General features: G+C 38.8%; 2 protein-coding genes across 12 annotated transcripts in view; one reads left to right on the plus strand and one right to left on the minus strand.

The window, feature by feature from the left end:
• The window catches only part of GRIP1 (glutamate receptor interacting protein 1), a 509,652-nt gene extending 504,414 nt beyond the window's left edge, over window positions 1–5,238 (plus strand). For all 11 annotated transcript variants that reach the window (XM_063447052.1, XM_063447047.1, XM_063447049.1 and 8 more), the window contains 3 exons: window positions 1,090–1,323; window positions 2,047–2,193; window positions 3,653–5,238. In XM_063447052.1, coding sequence (XP_063303122.1) covers window positions 1,090–1,323; window positions 2,047–2,193; window positions 3,653–3,886 — 615 coding nt within the window. In that variant the 3' untranslated portion in view covers window positions 3,887–5,238. The remainder of the gene's footprint in view (window positions 1–1,089; window positions 1,324–2,046; window positions 2,194–3,652) is intronic.
• A 1,227-nt stretch (window positions 5,239–6,465) lies between these two features.
• The window catches only part of HELB (DNA helicase B), a 41,266-nt gene continuing 31,672 nt past the window's right edge, over window positions 6,466–16,059 (minus strand). Inside the window, exons 13-14 of the mRNA XM_063447059.1 lie at window positions 14,003–14,701; window positions 6,466–7,269 (exon numbers count right to left, since the gene is read on the minus strand). Coding sequence (XP_063303129.1) covers window positions 7,186–7,269; window positions 14,003–14,701 — 783 coding nt within the window. The 3' untranslated portion in view covers window positions 6,466–7,185. The remainder of the gene's footprint in view (window positions 7,270–14,002; window positions 14,702–16,059) is intronic.

Here is a 16,059-nt window from a genome sequence, read left to right on the forward strand (position 1 = left end):
ACGGAGGTCCTGTCCATCATGTGAGGTCTAAGTGTTTTACTACAGCAGCAGCTTATCAAATCTTATCAGTACAACAGCAACTATAGTGTGATGTGACGGACCATAATGTTATGATTCAGAATCTCCAGTTGATCTATTGCAGGCACACCATGCTACTGCTACAATAACTTCAAGTAGTCTGTGTAATTAGGCTGTTGGCATAGCAACACCTGGGCCATACACCAGCCATACCATATTACGGCAGTGGGACTGGACACTATCCCAACATGCAACTGCATGTAACCCTCCCAACCTCTTAATACATGGCTGGAAAGAAAACACACAAATGTATTACAAATAATTGTGGAGCAGCAGCTCTTTACTGGATCACAGTAATGCATGCATTGAAGTACAAATATTCATGCATGAAATTATTGCTGAAAGGACCACGACATCTCAGTGCAGTGGTCTGGGTGCAGTGTTCCTGCAGTTTTAACCCTTTAATGTAAAACATTGCTGTTAATAAAATAAGTTTACTTTTAAAGGGTCAGCACACCTCTAGTGGCTGTCTTTCACCTCCATAACTATGCAGGTCTCCCGGGCAGCAACCAGAGGGGCTACCACCTCCACAGCCACGTAAACTTCTTCAATCAAATGCTGCACATTATCACATCCATCAGTTAGGACATTGCCGTTTCATAAAGTCCAGATTTAATTAGAATGCTGCCACAAAGCTTGCATCAATAGGAGATAGAGAGAAAACAAATGTCCAATGGTGAGTTTTAGCTGAAGTAGGGTGAAACTTCTCCTCTCTCCCTTTTTGGGGACATTTATGAGGCTAATATTCAAATAAAATCAGTTTTAGTGATTTCCGTTTCTGATGGCGTTTGTGAAGATGTTGGAGGCAACAGCCATTAATTTCCCACTTGGAAATACATGTCCGATGACTCCCATATCACTGGCGACATTCTATTTTATTGGCGGTGGTTAAACTGTTCAATCTAAATGTCAGTTTACTTTGTTTCCCCTGGGCTGTTTTACAGTTTATTACTGTAGCCAAGAACTGTAAGTACTTTAACTGATATTTATATTGTTATATTTATTTTGTAGGCAACTATCATGTCAGGAAGCACACTGAGCTTGAATCATGAGAATTCCCAGCCTCGCGGGCAGCTCGGGCGACAAGCAAGCTTCCAAGAAAAGAGCTCTCTCAGGCAGCACTACAGCCAGAATGCCCGCAGCAACACTCTACCATCTGACTCTGGAAGGAAGTCTGTAGCCATGAGAAAAATTAAACAAGAATTTAAAGAAATCATGTCACCCACTCCAGTAGAGCTACACAAGGTCAGTAAGACCTTCAAGGCCATGGCTTGTGCTCAGCTGGCTATTCATGTTTAGATTGTTAGGTTTCCTATTCCTCCTGTATCAACCAGTGTGTTTTGCTTCTTAACGGTATCTTCCTTTGAAATGACCCCCCAACTTCACATGTTCAACGCTATGATTGTAGCCAAGGGCAGTGGCATCTCTAGGAGAAAATTCAGCGTCTCCATGCAGAGCATGGGGGACGCTGAACGGCTGTGCAGCCCTGAGCCAGGAGGACCCTCCAGTGGCCATCTGAGGAGTGGCCACTTGGAGGTGTACTAGGGTCAATGGCAGTGTTTACATGAAAATGACTGAAGGAAGCTATTATACTCACCAGAACAACTAAATTAAGCTGGAGTTGTTCTGGTGACTATAGTGTCCCTTTAATAGATTTTCTCATGCAAAAGGAATTCCATAGACCTCTATGGGGCCTTGCACTAGAGATGCCTATTCTAATTAGCTTTTATGAATGATGACTAATGGGAAGATGCAGATGATCTGCTGGTTGTAGTGAGAGCTCAAAGCTTCCACCTTTCTGACAAACTCAGAAGAGACAATGTATCAGTAAACCCTTTCAGGGTGTCATTGCCAAATGAAGAATGTTTACCTTCAGTGAGAATGTAAATGTCAAAAGCAGAGAACCTGGATCATATGCCCTATATAATGTAGACCTAGTTAACCATCATGTCTTTCTTTCCCAAACAGGTGTCTTTATTTAAGGACTCTGATCGAGAGGACTTTGGATTTAGTGTTGCTGACGGTTTACTAGAAAAGGGTGTATATGTGAAGAATATCCGTCCCAATGGCCCTGGAGATGTAGCAGGTCTGAAGCCATATGACCGGCTGTTGCAGGTAACAAAATAATCTTATTGAATGGATAAAGTCTAACAAATCTAAGTGCCGTGAGATTCACATCTTTAAAGGGACACTAAACACCAAAACCACCAATTCTCAATGTAGTGGTTTCAGTGGACAGACCCTGTGCCCGCTCTCAAATTTAAGGTTTCTTTTGAGAAATGGCAATATTTAAAATTTTCAGACAACCACTAGCTACTTCCTTGTGAAGACTTTCACTAACTGAAAGATTTCACGTCCAGCTATGCACAGTAGGTCTACAACCTAGTTTCTCAACCTGTGGTACACATAGAACTGGCCACCTTAGCGTCCTGGCTGGGGAAGAATGGGGGGGGGGAGGAGCTGTAACATTCAGGATCTTCCAGCACTGTTCCCTGCAGTGATGACAGGAGCTGGGTTATGTCACTCCTGCCTCGATATCACTAAACCGCAAAGAAGCAGTGCTGGAAGAGCACGAAGATGACAGCAGCAACAATGGACCCGAAGGGAAAGGATCCACTCCAACTCTCCGAAAGGTAGCGAGGCTAGGTGAAACTAAATTAAAACTGTGTTTAAAAGATATATATAATAATATGTGTGTTTCTTAAATGAGTGAGTGCGTAAATGTGTCGTGTGTGTGTGTGTGTGTGTGTGTGTATCTAGATTAGAGGGTGTATAAAGGGGAGTCTGAATAAACTCTCTTAGCTAAGAGGCATGCCCAACTATGCAATCTAAATAAGTTTATAAATGTTTTACATACTTCTCAAAAATTTCTTACTTTAGTTTGATTTGTAAGTTTGTTTATAAATTGTAATGTATGTATGTCTCTTTAAGAGTGCTAAATTTGGATTTTTTTGATAGTTGAACAAACACGTACAGTAGATATTTTAACAGATCAGCAGAAATACAATTGTCAACAACGGGACACCATAGTCACTACAGCTTAATGTCGTTGTTCTGGTGAATATACAATAAAAAGCCTGCCGGGACATGCCAAACTGACTTTTCAGGAAAAAGGCAGTGTTTACATTCCTGCCTAACTTAGGACACCTTCATTGGTAGTTACTCATACGGCCACTAGAGGTGCTTCCTGGGACATTCAGTGTCTTCATACTCTGCATGGAGACGCTGAACATTCTCCATAGAGATGCATTGAGAAGATTGGAAAGGACTGGATTGGCTGAGGTCATCAAGTTTGATCTCAGCCAAGGGTGACCAAACTCGCGCGACACTGCATAATGGAAATAAATCCCCTTTTTAACCAGAGATTAATGGTGGGCTGGCGCACTAAACGGCTCTGATGTACTACAAGCATTTCAAATTTCAATTATAAAAGAGGATTACTTGCTGTGAAAATAGTTGGTAAAGGTTTAAAATAAATTTTCTCCATGATAACAAGTCACCAGAGATGCATCATTACATTAAACATACAAGTCTAATCATTATAAATGTGTACTTCTCTCTCGTCTAACTATAGGTCAATCATGTCCGCACCAGAGACTTTGACTGCTGCTTAGCTGTTCCACTTATCGCAGAATCCGGAAACAAACTTGATTTAGTTATTAGCAGAAACCCAATAGCATCTCAGAGTGAAGCACCAGATGTAGCAAGCCTCCCGCTAGAGGAATGGACAGACCACGACCCCTTCTCACAACAAGGAAGTGGACGTCTGGCAGGAGTGAACATGAGAGATTCTACCAATACTTTATAGCAAAAAGCATTTTAATTTAGTAAAATAAATTTTTGACAAAAGTAAGAAACTGGTGCTAATTCCCTGTCGTATAATTGGGCTGTGATGTTTCAGACACCGATATCGCCATGCAAAGCTACTGTTAAGCACAGGGGAGATAAACTACCGGTACTTTCTAATCCCAGATGGAGGAAACCAATGTTTTTATTGATCAGATAGTACTTTGTGACCACACTTAAAATATTAGTGCCATTCCAAGTTTGACCCGTGAACAAACATATGGGGGCTTTTTGTAATGTGCAATGAAAGGTCTGGAATTAAAGTGGCTTATTTCCAAAAAACTGTCCGTGTACCACGCGAAGAATCTATTATTACTACCAGACCTGTACGTGTGTTTTAAAGCTGCTCATGGTGTGGAGCAGGATTTTTTTAAATCATTGTTTTTGTACATTATTTTCACTTTTGTCTCAGACCAGGAATCATATCTACCAAGTCGATGCGTACTCCTTGGTTAAATGGGCTGCGCTTTAATACAAATGCTCATTGTACAGTATGTGGTTTAATTCTTTAACGTCTTACATAAAACTTTCCGTAAATAGAGAAAATTTAAAAAGAAAAGTCGTCATTTATGTGTAGTCATGTTTTTGAAGAATTTTGAATTCCAGGTAAAATACCATTGGTCAAAGACTCCCATTAGTGGTCCTAAATCCCAAGCGCCGCGGGCATCAAAGCACTCTGGTCCTAACCCTGTATTGCCTGTTCTATATTTCACATCCCTGGTGCGTTTTACATTGTGAGAGCTGACTAACTCTGGTGTTTGTGTTGTATAAATAAGACCTTTAGCATCAAACTGGTTTCCCCAAGCCATGTGTCATTGTTGTTTTAGAGTTGTACATGTGTTAAAAGATCTTTGCCAACCGTTTATCCCTCCAAGCAATAAAGAGATTCTTGTTTTGATTGGGTACTCACCAGCAGCTCAAAATCTGACACACACCACTGGCCTTTGCCAACTTCGAGAGTCTCCGGCAGAGGAACGCATGTATCCATTAGTCTGTGAAAGTTCCACCTACTGCTGTGATGGTTAATAAACAGGTTGCATTTTCCTGAACCAACGTGCTGTGTTCAAAACACTGCCAGTGAATATACAAATTTAAAATTAAAAGTATATGGGAAGAAAAATCATTTATCATGTCAATTAAATATGTATTTTTGTTTGTAACAAACAAGTATTAAACTGTAAAGTATTTTTGTACAAATTTAATACTTTAATAGCATGACATGAATTGTCTATGTATGGTTTTGGGAATTGAACCTACTGGAAATTTGTATGGAACAATCATAATGTACAAACCACAATAAACAAAGATTTTAAAACCAACAAGATGCAATATGAGTAAAATGGAAAACATGATCTTAGCAACCAGAACATTAGAACATATTACAAAGGGTTTACAAGATTGTGAAAGTCCTCTGTGCAAAGCAATTTCGTTCGATCAGTCCATAAACCTTCAATACAATAACATACATGAAGTGGCTTACTGGCCTTACATCATCTTTGGAAAGCTATTTTGAAACCGGTCACTGACACAAGATTAAGCCTATCCCTTTGCATGTGTGTTAGTTACAGCAGAGAAGGGGTGCGATTTTGCCATTTGAAATTGGAACACTGGAAATGTCAACGTGGGATGTAGGAGATGGGGCAGACAGAGGGGACGTGTAAGTGATTCAAATATACAACTATCTCACCACATTACATACAGTGTGCTGCAAACAAGCATTCTTCTATGCAGAAGTTCTGGAATAATGTGCGTATTTTATAGCATAACAAGTTTAAGTGAATTAACCTTATTTTCTCTCCTGTCAAACTAGCATTACCAAATGTTTTTTAATTTCTATTTATTTAATTAGCTGTTAGAGTGCTTGTCATGCAAACATACACATCACTTTATACATCATATATTGCCCTGGCTCATTTGATGGCAAATGCATCAAGTTTTTTCTTTGCTAGCATTTTACAAAGAATACTGCAACTATGCCAACATTGCTGCCAAAACAGATGGATTTGATCAGATGTGAATACAACAACTTAATCAGAACAGCTGCCTACCATGCACATAACACAACACATCTGGGGACAGTGGGACGTGTCAAAATTCAGTGCAGTAGCCATCTTGGTACAAGCTTATTCAAGCATCAAGTATGTTCTTTTAACATAGATTACATTTTTGTTCATACATGCAGCACTCACTTGGTGGTAGTAAGGTTTACATGCTAAGCCTGTAACACTGGAGTGAAACCTCTGAGAATTAAAACATAACTAATTATTTTAAAGTCCTTTTTTGAATATAAAATACAGTGTGTCTACCCATGTTATCACACTATTTATGTGAATTTTTTTTTTTTTTATTTATTTAATCAGGTGATGAATGAACGGTTTCTGTTCCCCCTGTTCTATCGATAACATTAAGCCCCACCCACTGCGTTGCAAGGGATGAACCCGTGAATTTGTGTTATGTATTTAAAATATCAGGAACTGAAATCAACTCGGAACACAGAGCATGATTAAAAATAGTTCAGACACAAAGTAAAAACCAGATTAATCAATGCAGTGTGACTCTTCCAGTGTATGCAATACCCACCAACACTTTTTAGGGGGAAACAAATATGTTATAAAAAAATACAGCAAGCAATGTATGAATTAATAATGTGTCTAACTTCATTAGCGCCCATTAATTTTAGCAAAATATCTGGCATAATAAATAAGTCACTCTAAAAACGTGACCCACCAGCAGGTAGAGGAGAATAAAGTTGTGTCCATCCTTTTTAGCATTTTAAATACTAATTTTCTAGATTTAGTAAAGGGAATATTTCTGTGTTGAGACCAGATACTAGATTTCTTTTTTAAATCAATCCTTTGTCATAGAATACCCTCTGTATCACTGGTATGAAGAATACATTGGTGAAGGTACTTTGCTTATTGGCTGACCCTAGGATGTTAACTGTTCAGTGGGGTACAACATTTAGGGTTTTATCATGTATTCTATTATTTGGAGCGATATTACATCCCTGGTTTGTAAAATGTATTTAGATTTTTGGGGTTTCTGTAAACTGGTAAGTGAGCAGAAATTCGTTCCACAAATTACATAAAAGTGAAATGGGGCACATACTGTCCTCTCTTTCCTGCTAAAATATAAAGATCTGTTCCAGTACGCAGTAGCAGATTTCTTAAGAACACAAAGAACCTTCTTTTATCAGATAGATCATTGTCATTCTCTGAAGCTGGCTGCTGCCATAAGACGTCATGGTGTTTCCAATATTTATTATCTGAAGAGTTGCTTTTGACATGAGCCGCTGATACTGAGACTCTGCATACTGGTAGTACCCAAAGGAGAGATCGCTACAGCCTGCAAAGACAAAATGAAACTAGATAAAGACAATGTATCCAATTCAAGATAACTGGAGCTTTGGTACACAATTTGGAAGTCTATATTTCAAATAAATAAATAAATATAGGAATTTTCATTTATTATTTTTCGATTCTTGTGAGTTAGAAAATAGAACATAGAATTGTACATCATACATGCTTTACATAAGAAACTTACCTAAAGGTACTACATAACATACCTAAAGGTACAAACATACCTACAGGTGATACCTAACATACCTACAGGTGATTAGGTGATACCTAACACCGGCACACCTAATCAACTACATTTCTGCTTAGCAAGTCTTTAGCGTCCTTTAACCCCTTAAGGACACATGACGTGTCTGACACGTCATGATTCCCTTTTATTCCAGAAGTTTGGTCCTTAAGGGGTTAAAGGGGTCAAGAAAAATAAAATAAAAATGTATTTTTATTTTATATTTAATGTGGCCATGGGAACGGTCTCCTTTTAACCCCTTAAGACCGCAGCCAAATGTACAAGTTGTGATCCAAAAAAACGTAAACAAAACCTGGCATTTGCGCTATATGTCTGTCCAACCATAATTCACCTCTTTCATATTAAATGCACCCCCCATTATTATATATCATTTTATTCAGGGGAAACGGGGCTTTCGTTTAACATCAAATATTTAGGTATGGAACATAATTTAATATGAAAATAATATTTAAAAAATGGGAGAAAATAAGAATTTTTAAAAAATTTTTAGTTCTACGTGACATTCTAACTGTGAATGTCATAATACTGTTTGCTTTTACTGCAATACAATACAGATATTTGTATTCAGCGATGTCTCGCGTGTAAAACAGTACCCCCTATGTACAGGTTTTATGGTGTTTTGGGAAGTTACAGGGTCAAATATAGCGTGTTACATATTTCAGTTTTTTTACATTGAAATTCGCCAGATTGGTTACGTTGCCTTTGAGACCATATGGTAGCCCAGAAATAAGAATTACCCCCATGATGGCATACCATTTGCAAAAGTAGACAACCTAAGGTATTGCAAATTGAGTATGTCCAGTCTTTTTTAGTAGCCACTTGGTCACAAACACTGGCCAAAGTTAGTGTTAATATTTGAAAATGCAAAAAACTAATTTGAACGCAAATTTTGGCCAGTGTTTGTGACTAAGTGGCTACTAAAAAAACTGAACATACCCTATTTGCAATACCCTGGGTTGTCTACTATTGCAAATGGTATGCCATCATGGGGATAATTTTCATTCCTGGGCTACCATACGGTCTCAAAGGCAACCTGGCGAATTTTAATGTGAAAAAACTGAAACGCAAACCTTATATTTGACACTGTAACTTTTGAAAACACCATAAAACCTGTACATGAGGGGTACTGTTATACTCAGGAGACTTCGCTGAACACAAATATTAGTGTTTCAAAACAGTAAAACGTATCACAACAATTATATCGTCAGTGTAAGTGCCATTTGTGTGTGAAAAATGCAAAAAATGTCACTGTCACTGACGATATCGTCGTTGTAATATATTTTACTGTTTTGAAACACTAATATTTGTGTTCAGCGAAGTCTTCCGAGTAAAACAGTACCCCCCATGTACAGGTTTCATGGTGTCTTGGAAAGTTACAGAGTTAAATATAGTGCTAGACAATGTAATTCCCTGAACTTTTGGCCTGGGTTGGCAGGCAGGTCCTGCAAATTGTAATTAATAAAATGACCTAATTATGTAAAATTATTACATAAATATATGGGTAGAATTATTATATATATATGTGTGTATATATATATATATGTGTGTATATATATGTATATAATTTTTTTACATTATTTTTATTTATATATAGGTATATACATAGTGATATATACGTATATACTTATGTATATAGATATATATATTATTTCGTTCTACATGTATTTTGATATCAATATATATATATATTAATTTTAAAATACAGTTAGAACGAAATTACGCATGTTTATATATTTTTTATCTATTTTTTTTTCATTATTTTTTATTTATTTTTTTAACGTATTTATATATTTATTTATTTTTTATTATATATAAATATATATATAATGAAAATTATATATATATTTAATCAATATCATTGTACGTGTATTTTGATATTAATATATATATATAATTATGTATATATTAATATTAAAATACACGTAGACAGTGTATGCATATTTATGTGTATGTGTGTATATGTGTGTATATATATATACTTAGATCATATATATATATATATATGATCTAAGTATATATAATTTATTTTTACACTGTTTTAACATTTATTTTTTTTTTTTCAGACAGCAGGGGGAGTACCTGTCATTACAGGCACTCCCCCTGCTGGCAATGCCTTGGACGGCTATGCCGTCCATGTGATCGCGGGGTCCTCGCAAGGACCTCGCGATCACATGGCCCTGGGCGGCTGAAGAGGACGCAGGGGGACTCCCTGGGCTCCCAGGTAAGTCCCCCATACCGCGATCGCCGGCGTGGGATCGCCGGCGACCGGGTAAGTACATAAGATCGCAGGACGTACTATGCCGTCCTGCGGCTTTTAGAGCCACCAAAATAAGGACGGCATAGTACGTCCTGCGGTCTTAAGGGGTTAAATTACCCTTTACTCAGCAGCCCTTAGAGTGCTTTATTTATTTATTTAGAGACCTCATTGAATCTCTCTTATGACTTGTGAAAGTCTCACAGTACTCAGAGCTGCTAACATCCGCTGGCTAAGGTCAGTCAAGATAGTAATTATTGCGGATATTTACATTGACTTCCAAGTATAACAGATTCTAGTAGTAGAGCACTTGCAGCAATGAGCTTTGCTAGAGCATCAACTGAACTACATTGTGATGTCATTTGCTAAACCTTTAATATAAATTTAAAGGAAACCGAGCATCACACAGAAAACAAAAATGTTATCACAGTTAATAGGGGATTTTCAATGTTTTATTCGTTGGTGTGATTTCCAGTGACAGTTCGCCTTTAAAGGGACACTATAGTCACCAGAACTACTACAGCTTATTGAATTTGTTCTGGTGAGTAGAATCATTGCCTTCAGGCTTTTTGCTGTAAACACTGTCTTTTCATAGAAAATGCAGTGTTTACATTACAGCCTAGTGATAACTTCACTGGCCACTCCTCACATGGCTGTTAGAGATCCTTCCTGGGACATGGCTGCCTAAAATGCATCCAAACATTCAGTATCTGCTCCCTCTGCATGCAGACACTGAACTTTCCTTATAGAGATTCATTGATTCAATTAATCTCTATGAGGAGATGCGGATTGGCCAGGGCTGTGTTTGAATCAAGCTGGCTCTGCCTCTGATCTTCCTCTTTGTCAGTCTCATCCAATCCAATGGTGAAGCATTGTGATTGGATCAGCCCACAACTTCTGATGATGTCAGCAGACAGCTTGTATTTTTTTTGTTTTTTTTAAGGCAAACAGCATGCAGAGTTACAGCTTCTGGCTTAAGTAAGATTTTGCTATATTTATGGAGGCATGAGGGGCCCAGGGGGGTATATGGTAGTTTTAACCCTATAGGGTCAGGAATACATGTTTGTGTTCCTGATCCTATAGTGATTCTTTAATATGTGATCACCACTACAATTCTTTACTAAAATCAAACGGAGACACCTAAAGTGCACCTATGAATCTGACAGACAATGCTTCTTAAAGGAACAATATGCACCATAAACACTGCTGCCCAGCATCCACTTAAGACATTAGCTCATCTGCCTACCCAATGGATGCAGCTAAGCCTAGCTCAGTGCTACATTTTTTTGAAGGAAGTGGAGGTGGCAGTGGGTGCCGAGCAGACACCAGATAAGTTGTTAAACGATTCTTAACAGTCTGACTACTCACCAGGGCACTACTGGTACCATAGTCACTACAATGAGTTGTACTAGCTATGATGCTTGGAGTGTAATGTTAATCCTACATCCTATTGTGGGGCTGTTGCCTGGGATATGATGAATGTGAAAGGTTTGTTCCAACCACTGAAACGTCATGGAAACCCAATTCTGAGTACTGACACGGGGATAAGGTCTATGGCAATTGTGCTATGCACATCATTCTAATTTTCTGCATGATGCCAGATGCGTGGGTTTTTAAAAAAAGAAAGAAAGAAAGAAAAGAAAAAATGTCTTGCCCTTTACCTCTGCCCTGCCGCTTTCCTCCCACAAAAAATAGTTGTAGGAAAACCAAAGGAAATGAATATGGCTAGAAATTTATAGCACTGGTTTATATTTGTAACTCAAACCAATGCACCACAAACATTTAGGCAACACATACAGTTATCTTGTCACTTACTCTTGGAAAACTCAAACATTGAGATATTCTAAGAAAAAATAAAATAATCAAAATGAGTTAAAGGGATACTTTTGGCATAACAAATGTAGCTTAATGAAGCAGTTTTTGTGTACAAATCATGCCCCTGCAGTCTGACTGCTCAATGATCTGTCATTTAGGAGTAAAAATCTGTTTAAGCAAGCCTTAGCCGCACCTTCCCTGGCCGTGACACAACTTTTCATTTTCAGTCAGATGTTGATTTGCTTTAGAAGTTTTTATCTCCTGCTCTGTAAAATTAACTTTAATCAAAACAGGAGATAAGAAATTCTAGAATAATAAACATAATGTGCAATACAGGAACCTAAACTATCTAGGTTTCTGTTTAGGAAGGCTGTGCAAGTCACATGCAGGGAGGTGTGCCTAGGGCTGCATAAACAAAGTGATTTAACAGATTTTAAATGACAGAGAATTGAGCAGTGAGACTGCAGGGGCATGATCTAAACGCCAAAACCGCTTCATTAAGCTAATGTTTTTGTGCCTCTAGTGTCCCTTTAAGCATAAATATGTATATAAAATAAACTGCATTGATTGCTTAGCAAAGGTTTGTATATTTATGGTTGCTGTACATCAAGCATGTCAAACTTGCAGCCTGCGGGCAACAATGAATATATTTGCGGCCCTGGGGCTCTTTGTGCTGTGGCAGCGACCAGCAAGACAGGAAAGACTTTCCTGTCTGATCCTTGCCTTCCCTCCCGACCACAAGAGGGCAGATTAGCTGTCTGGAGAGCAGGCCAGCCACTCCCCCTTCCTTCCTGCTCGCATGCATGAGGTGCGTCTGGCCTGCTTGTAACAGAGAAGAGCAGAGCTGGAACTGAAGAACCCGCAGCTCATCTTAAGGTAGGGGAAGAGGGACTTGGGGGGCCTTCCTGTGTAGTGTGTTAAATTGAGGAGGGAGGCGGCAGTGTATTACTTTGAGGGAGAAAGGAGGCCGTCTATTAATTTGGGGGAAGGAAGGGGACAGTGTATTAATTTGGGGGAAGGAAGGGGACAGTGTATTAATTTGATTGAGGGAGAGGGGCAGTATATTAATTTGATTGAGGGAGAGGGGCAGTGTATTAATTTGGGGAAAGAGGGGCAGTATTAGAGTGGTGGTGGGGGGGCAGTGTGTTAAGTTGGGGGAGGAAGGTGGGCAGTGTATTAGAGTGGTGAAAGGGGGGCAGTGTGTTAAATTGCTGAAAGGGCAGTGTATGAAATTGGGGGGGCAGTATATCCAATTAAAATGGTGGGAGGGGCACTGTATTAGATTAAGGGGCAGTGTATTGGATTTGGGAGCAATGTATTAGAGTGGGAGGAGGGGCGGTGTATTAAATTGGGTCTGCATGGAGACGCTGATTGGCTGCGCAGAGTTTTGCCACACATGTACAATTGCCTTTCAATGATTTCCTATGGAAATGTTTGATGATCTCAGCCAAAGTGAAGAACACACTCAGAGGACTCAGATAACGTCATTTGATTTTTTTACAGCTGTGCAAAAGCAATCATTAAAAAAAAATGCAGTCCCATTACCAAACTTTTCTTAATATGTCAAGGTAGTTGGACTGAAGCATTGGTTATATGCAAATGCACGTCTGCTTAAAATAAATTCACTCTCTAGTTTACTTTGAAGCCCTATGAGCGTGAGGACGTCCAGTGTCAGTTAGTCAACTTCTTTTATACTGTACTTTTTTTTTTAATATACCTAGGCTTCTATGAAAACTTTTAGTTTTAGTTTTTTGCAGCCCATAAACTTTAACTTAGTTTATTTGGCCCGTGTTAGCCTTTGAGTTTGACATGCTTGCTGTACATGATGTGTGCGGTTTTCCAACTATTACTACTATTTACACTACTGCAAAATCATATATATATATATATATATATATATATATATATATATATATATATATAAACAAAATACCAAAGCCAGGCACTCCTCCGTGTTTATAATTTAGGTATTCTGAGCCTAGGTGCAATCCCGCGTTATATATATCAAAAGGTAGTAAAGGGAGCACACTAGGTCTTGTAAATTGTGCAAAAAGTATTTATTGCATTCAAAAGGAATACAACGCTGTGGTACAGCAAATATATATATAATCAACAAATTCATCACAATTAGCACTGTTATCTACTGTCATCTACCTTGTAAATGATCACATTCTTTTTTTTTTCTAATGCCATTGTTTCCATGTTTTGTTATACCAAGATTAAATGTCCACGTTTAGCCAGTGGGCAAAAAAGTAAAAATTCTCAAACAAGATAAAGTCAATGGCTATACTGACTGCTCACTGCACAGGACTGCATGAGGAAACCCCAATATGGAGGCAGTGATGGGAATTTATAGCTCGCCATCAAAACAGAATACATGGTATACTTGCCCAGTAAATCACCTACCTGAGCAGATGAAACACGACTTATCTTGGAAGGGGTTTGGTTAGTTGTTGGTGCTCCAGTCCTTTTCGTCAAAGGTGAATGCATCAGGTCATTGTCTCCATGAAATTCATTGGCCACGTTACCGACTGTCTGCATCGTGTGGTCTCCATGACATTCATTGGCCACGTTACCGACTGTCTGCATCGTGTGGTCTCCATGACATTCATTGGCCACGTTATGGACTGTCTGCATCGTGTGGTCTCCATGACATTCATTGGCCACGTTACTGACGGTCTGCGTCGGATGGTCTCCACATTCCCTTGTATTATGGTCATTCGGAGTAGGTGTAATAGGCACAAACTGAGTTTGAGCACGTGGTGGGGACTGACTCCATGTAAAACCACTAAAATCTTTGTTGTGATCACGCTCTTTATTAGTCTTTATGTGTGTGTATGGGTGCTGAGATCCTCTAACCTGGGTAGTCGGTGGGGAGTTTGTTGGATTTGATAAATTTCTACTCTCTGACAGCATCATATTTAAACGCTGCTGAAGCCTTGTTTTTCTTTCGCGGGCCTTATTAGCAATTGCTTGATCAAGTTGACTCAGATTGGCTATTACATACACACGTTTGCGGCCTCTTGTTACAGCTGTGTATACATGCTTCCAGTTCTGCCTGCCTGCTGGTCCAAGCACATACACAACGGTGTCCTCTTCTGAGCCCTTTGATCAATGGAAAAGGTATTACAATTAGCATTATCATTAGTGTTATTGAGCCCTGGCTGTGCCAAGACACAACTGGATTGTGGCGCAACTTGCAATGTCTGTAGCCAATATAGGTAGCATATAAGGAGCATCACATAAACAAAAGGTTAAAAAGGGTAGGGCAGGAAATACACTGAAAATAATTATTTACCAATATGTAAAAACAATACACAAATTCGCCAACATATTTTAAATATTAGCCAAAAAAAAAAAAAGTCAGTTCAATGTCATTATAAAGTGCCTGTGTGTGCGATACAATGGTTTGATAGTTGGATTTTCATGAACAAAATTCGCAGTTCACAAACGAACACGCAAATAAAATAACTCTAGTTTATGCAGAAAAATAAACCGAAAAACTCTTACTAGCAAAATTATCCGCCCGGATATAAATAAAAATTAACTTTGTTTTAGCTGTTGACACACTGGTCTATGTGCTGCTGCCAGGCTCCTTTGCTGAAATCAATAATCTTGATGATCTCAAGATTCAATCAACAACTCTTTTTATAGAATCAATGCATCTATATGGGTATCGGCATATAGTGGGAAGTACACTAGTGGTGTAGTGAAAAGTCAGAGTTGACAATGCTCAGCCAGCAGAGACAGGTTATATGTACCATATCCAAACTGTAGTGGTTCTGTTGCCTATAAAGTCCCTTTAACGAGTGGAGGTGGGAGGCAGGCTCATGCAACAGTCAGAAGCCATTTTTCAGATGCTCCCAACCGGGCAAATAAAATCTGTAAAATCCTGGGTGATACGTACCCCAGAAGTGGCATATCCATGCAGACAAACTTTTCAAGAGCTTGCAAATGCCCTCCCTTCTAGAGTCGCGTGCCAAATCTGCACAAAAAATCTACGCCGGTTCCAGGCTGAGAAGCCTGCAGATCACCGCTAAACACACTAGACTTCTGGAGCCCTGGTTCACATACTCACCAGAGATAGGCCGCACAAAGCCGAAGACACAGGCAATGGCGAAAGATACAGTTGTGCTCAAAATTTTGCATACTCTGGCAGAAATGCTGAAATTTTGCCATTGATTTTGAAAATATGGCTGATCATGCAAGAAAAAATGGCTTTTATTGATGGATAGTGATCCTATGAAGCCATTTATTATCACATAGTTGCTTGGCTCCTTTTTAAAATCAGAATGATAACAGAAGTCACCCAAATAGCCCTGATCAAAAGTTTACTAGACCCTTGAATATTTGGCTTGTTACAGACACACAAGGTGACACACGCATGATAAAATGGCAATTAAAGGTTAATTTCCCACATCTGTGGATTTTTTAATTGCAATTAGTGTCTGTGTATAAATAGT

This window comes from Pelobates fuscus, chromosome 3 (assembly GCF_036172605.1).
Source record: "Pelobates fuscus isolate aPelFus1 chromosome 3, aPelFus1.pri, whole genome shotgun sequence".
NCBI lineage: Eukaryota > Metazoa > Chordata > Amphibia > Anura > Pelobatidae > Pelobates > Pelobates fuscus.